At 54.1% G+C, this 16,059-nt stretch overlaps 1 protein-coding gene across 1 annotated transcript in view; it reads left to right on the forward strand.

The window, feature by feature from the left end:
• The window catches only part of FBN3 (fibrillin 3), a 112,105-nt gene that overhangs the window by 89,440 nt on the left and 6,606 nt on the right, over window positions 1–16,059 (forward strand). The window contains exons 35-59 of the mRNA XM_026105397.2: window positions 353–475; window positions 903–1,025; window positions 1,676–1,837; window positions 2,392–2,460; window positions 2,777–2,902; window positions 3,132–3,257; window positions 3,794–3,943; window positions 4,690–4,761; window positions 4,906–5,031; window positions 5,504–5,629; window positions 6,774–6,899; window positions 7,153–7,269; window positions 7,555–7,683; window positions 8,270–8,389; window positions 8,771–8,896; window positions 9,007–9,159; window positions 9,621–9,686; window positions 9,996–10,121; window positions 10,387–10,506; window positions 11,821–11,943; window positions 12,212–12,343; window positions 12,927–13,052; window positions 13,914–14,120; window positions 14,386–14,511; window positions 15,609–15,731. Of these exons, the coding sequence (XP_025961182.1) occupies window positions 353–475; window positions 903–1,025; window positions 1,676–1,837; window positions 2,392–2,460; window positions 2,777–2,902; window positions 3,132–3,257; window positions 3,794–3,943; window positions 4,690–4,761; window positions 4,906–5,031; window positions 5,504–5,629; window positions 6,774–6,899; window positions 7,153–7,269; window positions 7,555–7,683; window positions 8,270–8,389; window positions 8,771–8,896; window positions 9,007–9,159; window positions 9,621–9,686; window positions 9,996–10,121; window positions 10,387–10,506; window positions 11,821–11,943; window positions 12,212–12,343; window positions 12,927–13,052; window positions 13,914–14,120; window positions 14,386–14,511; window positions 15,609–15,731 (3,123 nt within the window). The remainder of the gene's footprint in view (window positions 1–352; window positions 476–902; window positions 1,026–1,675; window positions 1,838–2,391; window positions 2,461–2,776; window positions 2,903–3,131; window positions 3,258–3,793; window positions 3,944–4,689; window positions 4,762–4,905; window positions 5,032–5,503; window positions 5,630–6,773; window positions 6,900–7,152; window positions 7,270–7,554; window positions 7,684–8,269; window positions 8,390–8,770; window positions 8,897–9,006; window positions 9,160–9,620; window positions 9,687–9,995; window positions 10,122–10,386; window positions 10,507–11,820; window positions 11,944–12,211; window positions 12,344–12,926; window positions 13,053–13,913; window positions 14,121–14,385; window positions 14,512–15,608; window positions 15,732–16,059) is intronic.

Raw genomic sequence — 16,059 nt, forward strand, 5'->3', positions numbered from 1 at the left:
CCTCCCTGCGTATAGTGTTGCTCTGGCTCCAAGGTGCTATCCCTGAGGCTATCAGCTCTTCCACTTATAGGAGTCAGACCCCGACCTGCTGAGAGCCTGGGCTAAGCCAAGGATACATGCGGCATGTGGGGGCTCAGCCGAACAGGGGCAAGGGGAGAGTGTACACACAGCATGCCTGGCCCCCACTCACCCAGGAAGTGATATCCCTTGGCATTAGAGCCAACATGAGGGGCTGGGTTAATGGATGGGTAGCTGGAGCTATGACTGCTTTGTGATGGGTGCAGGAGAGCACTGGCCTGTCCTGGCCCCTACCCTGCCATGGCCCCAGTAGCCAGTTGTCTCTCTCTTGCAGACATTGATGAATGCACCTTCCAGAATATTTGTGTCTTTGGGACCTGCCAGAACCTGCCTGGGATGTTCCGCTGTGCCTGCGATGATGGCTATGAGCTGGACAGGAGTGGAGGCAACTGCACAGGTATGAGATTTTCATGGGGCAATTAGATGAGGATCACTGCCCCATGATCTGCTGGTGTGAGCTGGTCCCAGATGCAACAAGGAGAGGTCTAGCAGCCTGAAGTCGACTGAGCACCCCTGGGTGATATGTATTTGCTCTTGGAAAGACCTGGATACTACTGGATGGTATGCCTTCAGTAGGTAGAAGGGAAAGCTCACTGTAGCTCTGCTCCTTCCTTCTGAGTCTGGTCAAGGTAGGTGAGGCAAGACAGGGCAAGGCAGGGTTTGTTTCTAGGAGAATTCTGTCTCATGAAGAGCCTTAGAAATACTATAGCTATGGGCAGACAGCCTGTGTGTGTACAGAGCAGCCCTGTGAGTACAGGGTTGGGGCTATGGTTTTTGTGGCAACCATCTACAGGCCCTGAATCTTCATCTTTCTGTCTTTTCAGATATCAATGAGTGTGCAGACCCTGTGAATTGCATCAATGGCCTGTGTGTCAACACCCCTGGCAGCTACCTCTGCAACTGTCCACAAGACTTTGAGTTGAATCCCACTGGTGTGGGCTGCGTGGGTAAGTGGTGACCCACATGGAAAGCACATCCTCCATCCCAGAGCTTGGTGGTCCTTCCTGTTAGGCCCACACAACCAGAGCTGGCCACCCCCAGAGACTGGGGTGGCTGAACTCAACCAGCCCACCCTGACTCTCGGCTGTTCATGGTAGGTTTAGCCCAGTATCAGAAGGGTACGCACCTCCTGTGATGCCTGAGCCATAGAGGTAGTCAAGTGCTGGTATAAATTGACACTTTAAGGAGGGCGAATTCATCAGTGGAGATGGGACCATTAAGAGGTCCCTGGGCAATTCTAGAGCTAGTCTTAAGCCTTTGTTTCTTGAAAGGCTCTGGGTCACTGGAGGTGGTTTTTGGGTCATGCTCCTTTGTCACACTGAAGACAGGCCACCATGCTATGACCCCTGCATGACATAGTGTGGCCTATACCAGGAAAGCTGGCCAAATATCATTCTTGAAGGAATCCCAAAGTCATGTGCTGCAAGGACAGTCTGGACATTATTTACTGCAGCACAGGTTTTGTGCAGGACATATGGGGCAGGAATGGGGCCTTACCCCTCTCTCTGCTCCTTGGGACAGTAGTGCTGTTAATTCCTTCTGTGCCCACCGGTATCTGCTGGAGAAGCTTTGCTCACCCACTGCTGTCTTTGTGCAGACACCCGTGTCGGGAACTGCTTCCTGGACACCCAGGATCGAGGAGATGGGGGGATCTCCTGCAGTGCAGAAATTGGAGTTGGGGTCACTCGGGCATCCTGCTGCTGCTCGCTGGGTCGTGCATGGGGAAATCCCTGTGAGCTTTGTCCTCCAGCCAACACAAGTGAGTTGGGAAAGCATCTGGGGCAAACTTGGGCATGGGCAACCCATGGGCAGCGTAGAGCAGAGGAGAGAATAGGGGCCAAGTGCCAGTGGCTTTTCACCTCAGACTGGAGGTCCCTGGTAAGAATGTGTGTGTGCCTGCATTGAGTGTCAGGCTGGCACTATCACCTGGATGAAGCAAAAGAAGCTGGGGGAGGAGAGAAGGACCAGGTCACGCTATGTCAGTGCAGGGCAAGACAGATGGGCCACATCATGGGAAAGGTGGGATGGGATGGGGGAGGGAAGGGGAGGCCCATTCTACCTGGGTGTCCAAAGTGAGATCCTTTTTTCCCAGTCACAGTGGGCTGGAGGAGGGCCTGGGACAGCCATCATGTTCAGGGGTGGGCAAGTGGAGGTAGGGGGTAAGTTGGCTTGGAGTGTGACAGGAGTCAGGCTCCTGCATCTGGACCAGCATCACTGCATCCATGGAGCATTTCTGCTGGGTTTCTCCCTCCTTGCCCTGTTTCATGGAAGCCCAGCATGGCTCAGGATCCCGCTGACTGACTCTTTCCACAGCTGAGTACAAGACCCTGTGCCCTGGAGGAGAAGGTTTCCGGCCCAACCCTATCACCGTCATCCTGGAAGGTAAGGAGAGCTGCCTCCCCCATACCTTGTCTCCAGGGACTCGAGTGTCGGGAGAGTCCAGACCTGCTGTGGGCACTGTCCGTCCTGGCACTGGGCTGGCAGGTTGTGTGCAGAGCTGCTCTGCCCACGTCATGGCATGCAGTGAATGTGTGCCCTCATCTGACATGCTCTGGCCACCTGGCCAAGCAGCTCAGATGCTAACAGAGGCTGGAGGTGGTGGTTTGACATACCAGGTGTCCTGGGGTGAGGCTGCTGCCTGGTCTGGTCTGCCAGGTCTCTGGGCAGTGAGCACTCCTCAGCCGTTCTCCCTCCTCAGATATCGACGAGTGCCAGGAGCTGCCAGGCCTCTGCCAGGGGGGCAACTGCGTGAACACTTTTGGCAGCTTCCAGTGCGAGTGCCCGCTTGGCTATTACCTCAATGAGGACACACGCATCTGTGAAGGTAGCTGCACTGTGGTGCCTGTGTGTGTGTGCGTGCCTGGTGTGTGGAAGCCTCTGTGTGCACGTGGTGTGTGTGCATGCTAATAGCTGTGCTTGTATCTAGGCTGGGTAAGGACTTCCCTTTGCCCTGCAAGAAGGGTTTGGCAGAATCCCTTCCCCTTTCTCTTCCAGACTTCCCCCACCTCACGTCAGGCTCGGTGCTTTGACCTCTGTTTTCCTCTTTTGGGCAGATATTGATGAGTGCTCTGCGCACATCGGAATCTGCGGCCCTGGGACCTGCTACAACACCCTTGGCAACTACACCTGCGTGTGCCCGCCTGAGTACATGCAAGTCAACGGTGGCAATAACTGCATGGGTATGTCATTGTCCAAATCTGGGGTGGGGGGCCTGGCAGGGGCCTGGCTGTGCAGAGCCACCAGGTTGTACTGTGGGCAGCATGTTAAGGGCAACGTGGCTGAGTGGAAGAAGTGGGAAAGGTGATCCACCCAGCAGGAAGCTGGGGCTCAGGACTCCTGGGTTCACCAGGTACCTCACTGCCTCCCTGCTCCTATGCTGTGCACGCTGCCTCTGCCAGTGAGGCTGATGTTTGCCCTGTCACCAGTTACGGGGAGAATGGCTGGCATGGGGTGGCAAGAGCATCTGTCAGAGCTTGTGTATTGCCACTGCCTGCTATGGGCCAGGGCCCAAGGTTTTCACTGGAGCAGGGCAGCTGGGCTTCAGCCTATCTCTGCAGCCACTACTTTGGGCTTCCCTAGAAGGGTCTATATGTCATCTACAGTCCCTGGGCACCAGGACAGGGCAGTCTGGCATCTCCCAAGGAATGAATGTGTTGGAGCTGGCAGCTCCCGTTCCCAGGGCTGGCACAAGGCAGTGTCTGGGCTGCTTTTGCAGACATGAGGAAGAGTGTGTGCTATCGCAACTACAACGACACGTGTGAGAACGAGCTCTCCTTCAACATGACGAAGAAGATGTGTTGCTGCTCCTACAACATCGGCAAGGCCTGGAACAAGCCGTGTGAGCCCTGCCCCACGCCAGCCAGCCGTAAGTCAGCCCTCCTGGAAAGGCACTTTGAGACCATGGCTGCCCCCGCAATTTTCTGGTCAACCTATGCACTTCGAGGCACAGGCACAGAAGCACCCCCCCCCCCCCCCAAACACACACACACAATAGTGGGGGATAAGGGAGAGCATCACATCCAGCAGGCAGTTCCTGTGGGTGTGAGTGCTACAGGGACACCCAGCTTTGCACAGTGTCTTGGGCTGGAAGGACACAGGTGACAGGTATCAGCAGAGGGGAGGTGGTGTGCAAGATTTGACAAGGCTGCTTGTGGGCATGCAGTGAGTCTGGGCCGTGTAGACAGGCTGAGCCTAGGGTGGAGATGTTGTCCATGTGCCTCTAATGCAGTGGGGAGCACGGTCTGTGTGTTGTTTGCAGCGTGGAGGAATGAGTGCGTACCTGCATGAGAGGCATGCAGAGGTCATGTTTGCATGTCCTTTTCTGTGTGTGTGTGTGTGTGTGTGTGTGTGTGTGTGTGTGTGTGTGTTTTTGTGTGTGTCTGTTGCCACACAGTATATGTATGTGTATACTTTATGCACCACAGCGTAAGTGTGGTCTGAAGTTCCCCATATGTCCCCTGAGATACCTCCTTGAGCATAGTGCACATACCCTCCTGCCTGTCACCTCATCTCACTGCTGGGTCCAGCCATAGCTGGCTGCTCTCCCTCTCATCCCTTGCTGCATCCCACTCCGCCTGCCTGCTAGGCATGACCTTGGTGTTCCCCTTCCAGCGGAGTACCAGATCCTGTGTGGGAACCAGGCCCCCGGGTTTATCATCGACATTCACACGGGGAAGCCAATTGGTGAGTACAGCTGGTCCCTCTGGGGGCCATTTTCTGTTAGACTTCTTTCTAGAGTTAGCCAAGACAGCAGTTGTCCAGCGATGGGGGATTCTTTCCTCCCTTCTCCCTCCCTGGAATGCCAACAGAGGTGTTGTTTGTGCACAGATATTGATGAGTGCAGTGAGATCCCCGCTATCTGCACGAACGGTGTCTGCATCAACCAAATTGGGAGCTTCCGGTGCGAGTGCCCCATTGGATTCAGCTACAACAACATCCTTCTCATCTGCGAAGGTAATGGGGAAGCCAGGGCAGTGCTGCCAAGGTGGGGGAGTCTCGGCATGGCACTAACACCTCCCCAGCTCGTGGGGCATCAGGGTCAGGGCTGTCAGTAGGCGTTCAAAGAGTCCACATGTTCTTAGCCTTCTGGAAGGTCTCTTCATTTTCACCATCAAGGGATGGACAAATACTGCTGTTTTTCATGAATGTTCCTGTCTGATTTCCTTTTCTGCTGCTTTTTAAATTTTTTTAATTTTTTTTTAGAAAAAAATAGTAGATTTGAGTGTTTAAAAGATTTGAGTTGTACTTAAAATGCATCAATTTATTGTAAAACAATAGGAAAAAATGATTAAAATTGACCCTGGTTGGAACAAAACAATGGTTAAAATTGTTTTGACTCTAGTGAGCCACTCCAGCCCTATCAGCAGGTGCCTGGTGACTGCTTACCACTCTGTACAGTCAAGGTTTTGCTTCTCTTCTCCCACAGACATCGATGAATGCAGCAGTGGGGAGAACCTCTGCCAGCGCAATGCTGACTGCATCAACATCCCAGGCAGTTACAGGTGCGAATGCTCAACTGGATACAAGCTGTCGCCTAGTGGAGCCTGCGTGGGTAAGATGGCAGCTGTTCACTACCTATTCCAGAGACACATGTGGGAGGTGCTGGCAGAAGAGCCTGCCAAGGCTCTTCAGCTGGTTTTGCAGACCACCCTGTGTGCACTCAAGGAAGGACAGGATGAAGGACATGCCAGTCCCATGTGTGGGTTCCTGGTCCTTTGTCAAGCCTGGGGACCATGACATAGCTGGACTGTGCTTATGGGATACCTATACTTAAGGAACAATTCCCAGAGACTGTGGGCCCCTGAGAGATGAGAAAAGGTCACTGTGAAATGTAGCTTTAGTTTGGCATCTAAAGGGCACATCGATTTAAATGTTCTGCCCAGGATGCTGAGCTGATGCCAGGCACTCTCAGTGCCCTCCCTCGTCCGACATTCACTGGCAGGTTGACCTGGGCCCGTTGTGCATTGCCGTGGTTGATTCTATGATCTAGGCTGTGTAGAGCTAAGCCAGCATAGGTGCCGGTACAGGCGCACTCTCCTCACTCAGAACGGCAAGGTATGTCACAAAACTCAACATGGAAAGAGCACGCTGTCTATGCAGGCTGAGGGGCTGATTTATCCATTTCCCCATTTTCAGTGATGGAGTTCCTTGGAGGAAAGAGCCTACCAGATACACAGTACCAAATCTCAACCCCTTTTCTTCCCATCAACTGACTGAATCAACTCAGGCAGAGTGCAGATCATAAACTTCAAAATCAGCCTTGAACCTGTGGTGAACAAAGCCAGCCCTGGTAGCAGCACCTCTTCTCCTGGCCCTGGGATGGGTCTGTCCAGCTAGTGTTTCTCCTGCAGTGAGAAACTCACAGTCCCTGAATCAGACCTAGCAGAAACACAACTGACTAAAATGACAGATTAGAAAAACAATTAATTGTAGCCCTATTTTATTTGAAGAAAGCAAACCAGGAAGCAAATTGAACTTTCTAGGGCCACACTGTTTTAGAAATGGGAGCTCATAAGTCCTCTTGCTTGGTCTCTATGAAACCACCTCTCAGAAAACTGAGACCCTGTTGCTGTGAGCTGCTGCTCACAGACACAGCTCCCTACCAGCAGGCAGGGGTTTAGAGGAGGCCAGTGCCTTGACTTTTCCCGTTTGGTCCATCTTTTCTGCTCACTAGTGTCCACCTTGCTTTGTTTCAGGTCGCAATGAATGCCAGGAGATCCCCAATGTCTGCAGCCATGGAGACTGTGTTGACACTGAGGGGAGCTACATCTGTATCTGTCACAACGGGTTCAAGGCCACGGGGGAGCAGACCATGTGTATGGGTCAGTATGACTGTCACTGCCTTGTGATGCCCTGCTGAGTGAATCGCATGTCAGGATGGATGTGAGCTCTCTCCCACACTGGCTGGCTAGTGCCAAGGACAGCCGAGGGCAGGGCCGTTGTGTCCTCTTGGCCCAGGCTGCTCAGGCAAGCCAGAGGGGTGTTGTGCAGCTGTTTGTACCCTGTCTGCACACCCGAAACAGTAGCTCTCAGCTCATTCAGCCCCTCAGTCAGCTGTGATGATTTTCCCTGCAGATATTGATGAATGTGACCGACAGCCCTGTGGGAATGGAACCTGCAAGAACACAGTTGGCTCCTATAACTGCCTCTGTTTCCCTGGCTTTGAGCTTACGCACAATAACGACTGCATGGGTGAGTCACACGCAGCCCTGACCACACAGATAACTGACTGGTGTCCTGACGTGGCAACAGCCGTGGGGCATTTACTGGGTGTCGCACAGTGGCATGCGGGGGGGGGAGCACTGGGTGCCACATGGCACCAGCTGTAGGAGTGACTGCTGGGTGTTACATGGCAGTGGCTGTGGGGGGAGTTGTAGGTGTCACCAGTCAGGGGTGTAGGGGTGGTTAAGGCAGCATGCTGTCCCTCATATGCTCTGCCTGTCTCTTCCCGTTGTGCTTATCGTTTCCTTTCCACAGACATCGATGAGTGTTCGTCCCTGGTGGGGCAGGTGTGTCGAAATGGCCAGTGTATAAACAGCATCGGCTCCTTCCAGTGCCTGTGCCAAGAGGGGTATGACCGGACCCCTGATGGGAAGAACTGTGTAGGTGAGTGTCTGGGGAGCAGGGGGGCCCTTCTCAGTGAGTCAAGGTGTGTGCTGGCTGGCTGCACAGCTGGCAGTGTGCAAGGCCTGGTCCAAGGCTAGTGCTTCTGAACATATCCCCATCAGAGACAACTGAGCAATGGACTCTCCAGAGCCACTCGCAGGGCCCCGAGCTCTGCAGAGCCAACACCTTGTCATTTGGCTGTCTGTGGAAAGCTGAACTGAGCCCCCACCATGCCTACATCTCCCTTTCCACAATGCAAAGAACAGTCATGCCAGTCCCTTTCTATGTGCCGGTGCTGTGTGCAGCCTCTGGGACTGCTGTGGCAGACAGGCACGCTGTACCCAGGTTACTTGTGTCCATCACACTGCCTCCTGCAGCACCAGGTCCTGCAGGGCTGAGTCCTTGTCCCCAGGGCACACGAGGCAGGGCATCCTGGAAAATCTCATCTGCTGCTTCCCCTTGGGTCTCTGGGGCAAAGCAGCCTGCAGTTCCCAGATAGGGCCTGATGCAGGAAGGCACCCTGCACCAAAGTCCTCAGAGCTGAGCACCTCAGATACCTTCACTGGTGATTTCCCCTCCTCTGCAGACATCAATGAGTGTGTGAGCCTGCCTGGGACCTGCTCTCCGGGGACCTGCCAGAACCTGGAGGGCTCCTTCCGCTGTATCTGCCCCCCCGGGTACGAGGTGCAGAACGACAACTGCATTGGTAATGTTGGCTCTGTTTCTTGCATTTCTAGCTCAGCATGTGCTTGGTCTGTTCCCAGAACAAGCACATTCTACCTGGGTAGGACGGGGGATGTATTACAACCCCCAAAGACCCTCTTGAAAGCAATTGCCCACAGAGCAATGGAGATCCTGCTCCCAGGACAGTGGAGTCTCAGTGGTTTTGCTGAGCCCTTGCTTCTTCGTCATCCCATTTGTTCTGGGGACAGGTTAAGGGTTAAGGCCAGGCTTCCTGTCCCCCAGAAGGGTGATGTCCTGCTGGCATCGGAGTTCACCAGGCATCACAAACTCAGCTGACTTGATGCAATGGAAAAAGGAGTGACCTTTGGCTGCTCTGCAAGTAACATGTCCATGTTGCTCCCAGATATCAACGAGTGTGAAGAGGAGCCCAACATCTGCCTATTTGGGACGTGCACCAACACCCCTGGCAGCTTTCAGTGTGTCTGCCCTCCGGGCTTCGTGCTGTCTGATAATGGCCGACGGTGCTTCGGTGAGTACAGCCTGAGGTGCCTTCCTCAAGCTGAAGGGTCACAGTGGGACAAGTGGGTGTCCACAAGCATCCTGGATGGTTGCCTTGTGCATTTCCCCATCCTCCTACAGATACTCGCCAGAGCTTCTGCTTCACTCGCTTTGACAATGGGAAGTGCTCTGTCCCCAAGGCCTTCAACACCACCAAGGCTCGGTGCTGCTGCAGCAAGATGCCAGGAGAAGGCTGGGGAGATCCCTGTGAGCTGTGTCCACAGGAAGGAAATGGTAGGTGTGCTGGGCCCCAGCTCCAAGGAGGAGATGGCTATATGTGTGTGTGCCTCCAATATGGTGCGGAGCGTGGGAAAGGTGTGCAGCTGTGCAAGCTGCCCAGCAAAGTGGGCCCCTCCACCTGAGGAATACTTCCCTGAAACTTAGTGCCTCTCACTGGATTGCAGTATCTCTGGGTCTCCAGCAAGCATGGCCAGGCTCTTGGGAAGCAGATAGATTGAATAGTTCTGCTTTGGATCTGTTCTCAGTTTTCTGCAGGGCTTTGGAAGGCAAAAACACCTTAGTATCTCCAGATTTAAGAGAGGTGCAAGTGTTTCCCCCCAGCTGAGGTTGTGTGGACTCTCAAGTGGAATGAGCTGTCAAGCTCTCAGTCATGCCCTAGAGGCCTCAAAAGCACGTTTCAGGTGCTAGGAATCGAAGCACCTCTAAGCACATCTCACTTCTCTCTTTTTTCCCAGTTGCCTTCCAGGAGTTGTGCCCATATGGCCATGGGGCCATCCCAGGCCCAGGTGATACCCGAGAAGGTAAGATCTGATCTGGGGAAGAAGAGAAATGTGCCCTGGGGGGGGGGGGGGGGGAGGGGGAGTGTCAGCCTAGAAACAACTATGCTCAGGCTATCTGGATCATAGGGTTGAGTCCCAGTTGCAGAAGAGGAGGGATGTGGGACTAGGTGCCCTCCCAGGCTCTTAGTCCCCAGCTGCCCACCTCAGCCCTGGTTGAAGCCACTGGTTCTAGACAGAGAGGCTCTGGGTTGCAAGGCCTGTCCTGGGAGGACAGAGATCTTTGTGGCCATGCTCTCACGAGAGGTTTCATTGCCTCGGCTTCCCCTCTAGATGTGAATGAATGCTCAGAGAACCTGGGTGTCTGCATAAACGGGGCCTGCATTAACACCGACGGCTCCTTCCGCTGCGAGTGCCCCTTCGGGTACAACCTGGACTACACGGGTGTCAACTGTGTGGGTAAGGGTCTGCATGGTCAGCACCTGCTCCCTTTTGCTCCAGCTGAGTTGATTTTTCTCCCCCTTATGTCAATGGCTATCACTCTGTGTGTATGTGTGTGAGAGGGATTTTTTGCCTGAATCTTCCTTCCTCCTTCCCTTTCTCCTTCCCTCTCCCTGGCTCCTGGCTTTGCTAGGACTGTTTGAATTCCCCAGCTGCAAGTAGAGACCGGGCCGCACCTTTCCTGTCTAACTCATCCATCTAACATAGTGTTGGCTTCCCCCAGATACAGACGAGTGCTCCATTGGCAACCCCTGTGGGAACGGGACCTGCACCAACGTGGTGGGAGGCTTCGAGTGTGCCTGTGATGAGGGCTTTGAGCCAGGTCCCATGATGACGTGTGAAGGTAACGCTGCTGCAGGGCTACCCCTTCGCCCCTATCGCATGCTCATAACCAGACAGCACCTTGGTGAGAGGTGGGAGAGACTGAGTAAACCCCTGTCTACCTTCCCCTGTCTCCTTTGGCTTGGACAGTGCTTGCCCAGCGGCATTGGGTTTCTGGATTCTTTTGCTTACCAAGGCCATTTTTCATTGCTTCTGTCTGGACTGGAGACTCCAGAAAGATCTTGAAGAGTTTAAGCTGTTTGGGAGGAGTCCATGGGCTTTCTGCTCCAGCAGACAGTGGGGAGCAGGCTATACAGGGGCTGTGAGAACCTGCATCCTGTTGTCACCATGGACATGAGGGCCCAGGCCTCTGAAACCTGCACACTCCCTAGCTGATGGGTTTTACTCTAGACTTTTAGTGCTGGACTGGCTGGACATCCGGGATGATGTCTCCCACTACCCGACTGTCAGGGATCACTGAAATGTTTTTTGCTTCTTTTGTCACACAAGTTGGGAATTTCATCTAGGAAGTCCCCAGCTAGAGCAGGGATCTGAGCACTAGTGGTATGAGTCTCCTCAGCTCACCTGAGATGCACTGCAGCTATGTTCTTCTAGTCTAAGGTTAATGGGGGCTGGGAAGTGCTTAGTGGCACATGGGAGAATGGGGAGCAGATATGTGGGGGATCCCTCCTGACTTGTCCATTACAGGGTTTTTCTACTTGCCAGATGGTCCTTTCTGTCCCCTGCCTCTCTTTCTAAATTCTTGCCTAGCTACAGGCTCCCCCTGGAGCCAGCAGGTACCTCAGCCTCCTACGTAAGTCTGTGCCAAGCTCTGAGAGTAGCAGTAGTTCCCACAGGGTCCTTCATGCCTCCTGTGCACAAATTGGGTCACTGTGCCAGCAAACCACAGCTGTGTCCGAGCTATGTATGTGACCCCACTGGGTCACTGCTGGGGTGAGCAGCAGTCAGGTCAGCTTCCAAATGACAGTGCAGAAGTGCTGGCTGGGGCTCCTCTCCACGTGAGGATGCACATTGAAGCAAGTCTACTTTGACTTCCTCTGAGGCTGAAGGCCAGCGGGATGCTGGAGTCCTGCTCGAATACAGCAGCTGCCTCACCAAGAGGCCAGGACCCTGTCCCCATCCAAGTTGCTCAGACACCAGGTGTCTGTCCCTCTTCAGCTGAAGACCATGACAGGAGGCCTTGGTGGAACACACAAGGCTTTCGTGAGATGGATGCTTAGGGGGCAGTCAGTCCTGGGGAGGTTCACCACCATCATTATCCAGCTGACACTGTCCAGAGCATGGAGTCAAACACTTCCTCTCTTCTGCCTCCCAGATATCAATGAGTGTGCTCTGAATCCCCTGCTCTGTGCCTTCCGCTGCATCAACACCTTTGGCTCCTATGAGTGCACCTGCCCATCTGGATACGCCCTCCGAGAAGACAGAAGAATGTGCAAAGGTAAAATCCCCCTTCTGCAGCTCCCACACCCTCCCCAGGCCCCTGCAGTTAGCTGATCTCTGCTGCTGTACAGAGAAAAGATGAGACTGCTCAGCAGGCATCTCTTAGTTTCTGCCCACTCTCCCACCTACCCTGGTATCTGTGGTGAGTGCCAGGCCAGCCTGCACCGAGGCAATGGGGATTGGCAAATCAGTGCAGATCTGAGCCACTCCTACAGTGGTGCAGAGCTGGCAGGTGGAACTCAGTCTCATGAGGTTCTTGGTTGCAGATCTGGATGAGTGTGCAGAGGGACTGCATGACTGTGAGTCTCGAGGGATGCTGTGCAAGAATCTCATTGGCACCTTCATGTGCATCTGCCCTCCAGGGATGCAACGCAGGCCCGATGGAGAGGGCTGCACAGGTACCAGGGACCAGGCTGGAAGGGGTTTCCAGTAGAGCTTGAGACCATCCTCTTGTAGGCATTGTCCATGTAGCTGTTTTTGTATGTCTTTTTGTCAAATGACAACTTTCTGGGGTTTCCCATGGGTCAGAACTTCCTGTATGCTCCACTAGATGCCTGCACACCTAGAATATTGGCTCATTTCTGTGTGTTGGACCCACACAGTTCCAGCACAAGATGACACAGTGTTATGCCATGTGTCCTTTCTCTGAGCTGCCTTTGGAAGGGGCATTTCTGGCCAGCCCAGACCTGCATGGTATTAGGCACAGCAGGAATGCAGAGCTGGCCCAGATCCACTCCTAGCCCTGTGGCTTGGCTGCTTGCATCTGAAGAGGGTGCAAAGCAGGGAAGCCAGACCTTCAGCTACACTGGTTAGGGGGAGGCCCGGGGGGGTGGATGGGTTTTACAGCTATCTGAGTACCTGAGAGTATTTCTCCAGGACAGTGTGAGGGTGTTTCAGACTCAGTGGAATCATGGGAACTTACGGAAAGGTGAAATTTGTCCCATGCCTCACTGCAGCTCTTTGCGGCTCCTTCCTTCCTAGATGAGAATGAGTGTCGTACCAAGCCTGGTATCTGCCCTAACGGCCGCTGCATCAACACAGTGGGAAGTTACCGCTGCGACTGCAATGAAGGTTTTGAAGTCAGCCCCTCTGGCACAGAGTGTATTGGTAATTACTAGCTCCTGAGAGGTCTCAAGCAGGCTCTCTTTAGCAGCAGGCAGTGCTTGTCAGGTGTTCCTGGATTTCTGAGGGGAGTTTGCCCAAGAGAAGATTTGGAAATGTTGAAACACAGGTTCACTGAGCTGTGGGGACAGGAGAAAGGAGCAGAGAGGAGCAGAGCATTTTGGAGGTGTGCGGTTCAGGGTTGCTTTCATGGGTGGTTGTGTTGTTCATATTCAACCGAGGGAAGTCTTGCTTATGGAAGTGGGGTACACCTGGAGTGCACTGTGGGACACTGAGCCTTGACCCCGCCACTTCTGTGCCAAAAGAGCTAGGAGGGAAGAGACTGTCAGGGCAGTGCCTCAGAGAGCCCCAAGACTAGCAGGCTTGGTGAAGAGGGGATGGGCCACAGCTGAGGCTCAGGGCAGGAACACAACAGGGCTTGTCTGTTAGTCAGAAATGTCCCATGTGAGTGCGATATCCTCGCTGAAAACAGGGACTTGATCCACCCCAGAGGATGGGAGCAGTCATCCATGATCCAGGTCACAGTTGCTCTGTCCAATGTTCAGGCAGTGTCAGGGAGTGCTTCTGAGTGCAGGAGATGAGGAGGCCTGTGGAAGGATGCATAGGAAGAACGGAGTCAGGGAGGAGCCTGGAAGTCAAGGATCCAGCCTGTAAGGAGTGTCTGGACAGTCCTAGGAGATCAATGCAGGGCTGGGCAGGACTGCTGGGATGTCACCTTTGCCTTCAGCATCATCCAATCCACAGCCTCAATGCTGAAACTGGCACAGGTTGCACTGGCTGCCCATCATGCCTGGTGCTGGCACTTGCCTCAGATCCTGAATTTCTCCCCTCGCTCTCTCTGCTCAGACACCCGCCAAGGATTCTGTTTCACTGAAGTACTGCAGACAATGTGCCAGATGTCCTCCACCAACCGTAACCTGGTCACCAAGTCTGAGTGCTGCTGCAACAGTGGGCGCAGCTGGGGCCCCCAGTGTGAGCTCTGCCCCCTTCCCGGAACCACCCAGTACAAGAAGATGTGTCCTCATGGGCCAGGGTACTCCACTGATGGGCGAGGTGAGCTGGGCCCCAAATCACCTTCCGTGTAAAGGGAAGGAAGCAGAGATGCAGGCACAGGCAGAATTTGCCTGGACACTGCCGGTGACAGGCCTACGCAGTGCCTGGAGTAGGCAAGAAGCCTTTGGTACATGATCCTATAACTCCCTGAATCCAGTCCCTGGCAGCCAGGAAGGATCTGAGCTGCCCTGGCACAGTGTTTGCATGGGCGCACGGGAGTAGGGGCAGTGCTGGTACTTACAGGTCCTTCCCTTCCTCCCCACAGATATCGACGAGTGCAAGGTACTGCCCAACCTCTGCAAGAACGGGCAGTGTATCAACAGCATTGGCTCCTTCCGCTGTCATTGCAGGCTGGGCTACACTGCAGATATCACAGGCACAGCCTGTGTTGGTGAGTCGGGAAGAATCCTGTTTCTTTGTACAGCCCTGGCCTTGGTAGCAACCTGCCTCCATCTGCCCCTACCTTTCAGCATGCAGAGAGGAGGTCTTGGGGCCCACACCTGGGGCTGGCCCAATGCTGTTTAACTCTTCAAACCCCAAAGCTCCTTGTCTTCTCCTCCCTCTGTCCCCAACAGTCTTGAGGTCACAGGGACTGCTGAGGAGTGGGATCCAGATATCAAAGTCCATGAGCAGCCAAACCCTTCATTAGCGGGTGGTTAGTCCTAGCCAGCCTGAGTGTCACTTTGGGAAGTCAGGTGTTGACATAAAAGGCACCCCAGGAGTCACAGCAGCAGGCATATGGGGAGGTACTGAAGGAGCTGAGGATGTGTCACACTTGCAGTACTGAGATGGTGTTCGGGCCCGTGCTAGCAGTTGTGACCCCCAGACACAGAGTGGGAAGGAAGCCTTGGTCCCCAGAGGCCGAGGCCTGTGTCTATTAGAAGGACAGGTATGACTTTGAGCACCAGGCCTGGAAGTAGCTCCATCCTGGCTCACAGTGATGGGCTTTGCCGTAGACATGGAGAGGCATCCAGTTTGGCAACAGCGTTGTCCTTGTGTTACCTCCTGCCAAACCGTGACTGCTACTCCCTTTTAGGCAGTGGTGACACACAGCCTGCAGGGCTGGCCCCATCCTCGATGTTACCAGTGCTCAGGAGGAGCAGCTACCCATGTCTTCAGCCAGGAAGGGGCTGGGCAAGATGTCACTCAGATCCGCTATGTTCCAGGTCTGAGCAGGGAGGCAATTCAGCTGTTTTCCTGCAGTAGATCCCCTGGATTTGTTGTGCTGACTTAAACGGGGGTGCTCCCTCCAAGGCCCTGTCTCTGTTCACCTGCTTCCTGGAGAGTGGAAAAGGTGCACTGGTCTGCAGAAGTGAGTGCCAGGACCCCTGTGATAGCCACGCGACAGCTTAGATACATGGGGCTGTGAAACCTGGGTCACCTTGTATGCAGGAGCCCCTTGCTAGACTGAATGGTCCCGTGGGAGGAAGCGGCCTAGCCCAGCAGCACAGCCTGTGAATGCTGATGTGTTCTGTGTCTCGAGTCTAGATTTGGATGAGTGTAACCAGTCCCCCAAGCCGTGTAACTTCATCTGCAAGAACACAGAGGGCAGCTACCAGTGCTCCTGCCCCCGAGGGTACATCCTGCAGGAAGATGGGAAGATCTGCAAAGGTATTCACCCGGGACAAAGAGGCAGCAGAGACCCTTCCTCATCTCTGACAAGGGGGGCTGTGTGCTGCAGTGGGAGCTGGGACACCTGATTAGCATGTGCCAGATAAGCCAGGTCCCTGGGCTCACTAGTTCCACTTTTCTTTGGCCACAGGCCCAGTCTAAACCCAAAAGAAGGTGCAATGCTGGACCTTTGTGGACTGATGTGCCAGGGTTTCATCCCTCTACTGACACTTTAGACCTGTCTTATCAGAAAGCAGAACAAAACGAATAAAAAGACCAAAAAACTCCGCTCCTGGCCCTTTCCTACACTTTGCACAGCATCTCCTGA

The sequence above is a fragment of the Dromaius novaehollandiae genome, chromosome 25, assembly GCF_036370855.1.
Source record: "Dromaius novaehollandiae isolate bDroNov1 chromosome 25, bDroNov1.hap1, whole genome shotgun sequence".
Classification (NCBI taxonomy): domain Eukaryota; kingdom Metazoa; phylum Chordata; class Aves; order Casuariiformes; family Dromaiidae; genus Dromaius; species Dromaius novaehollandiae.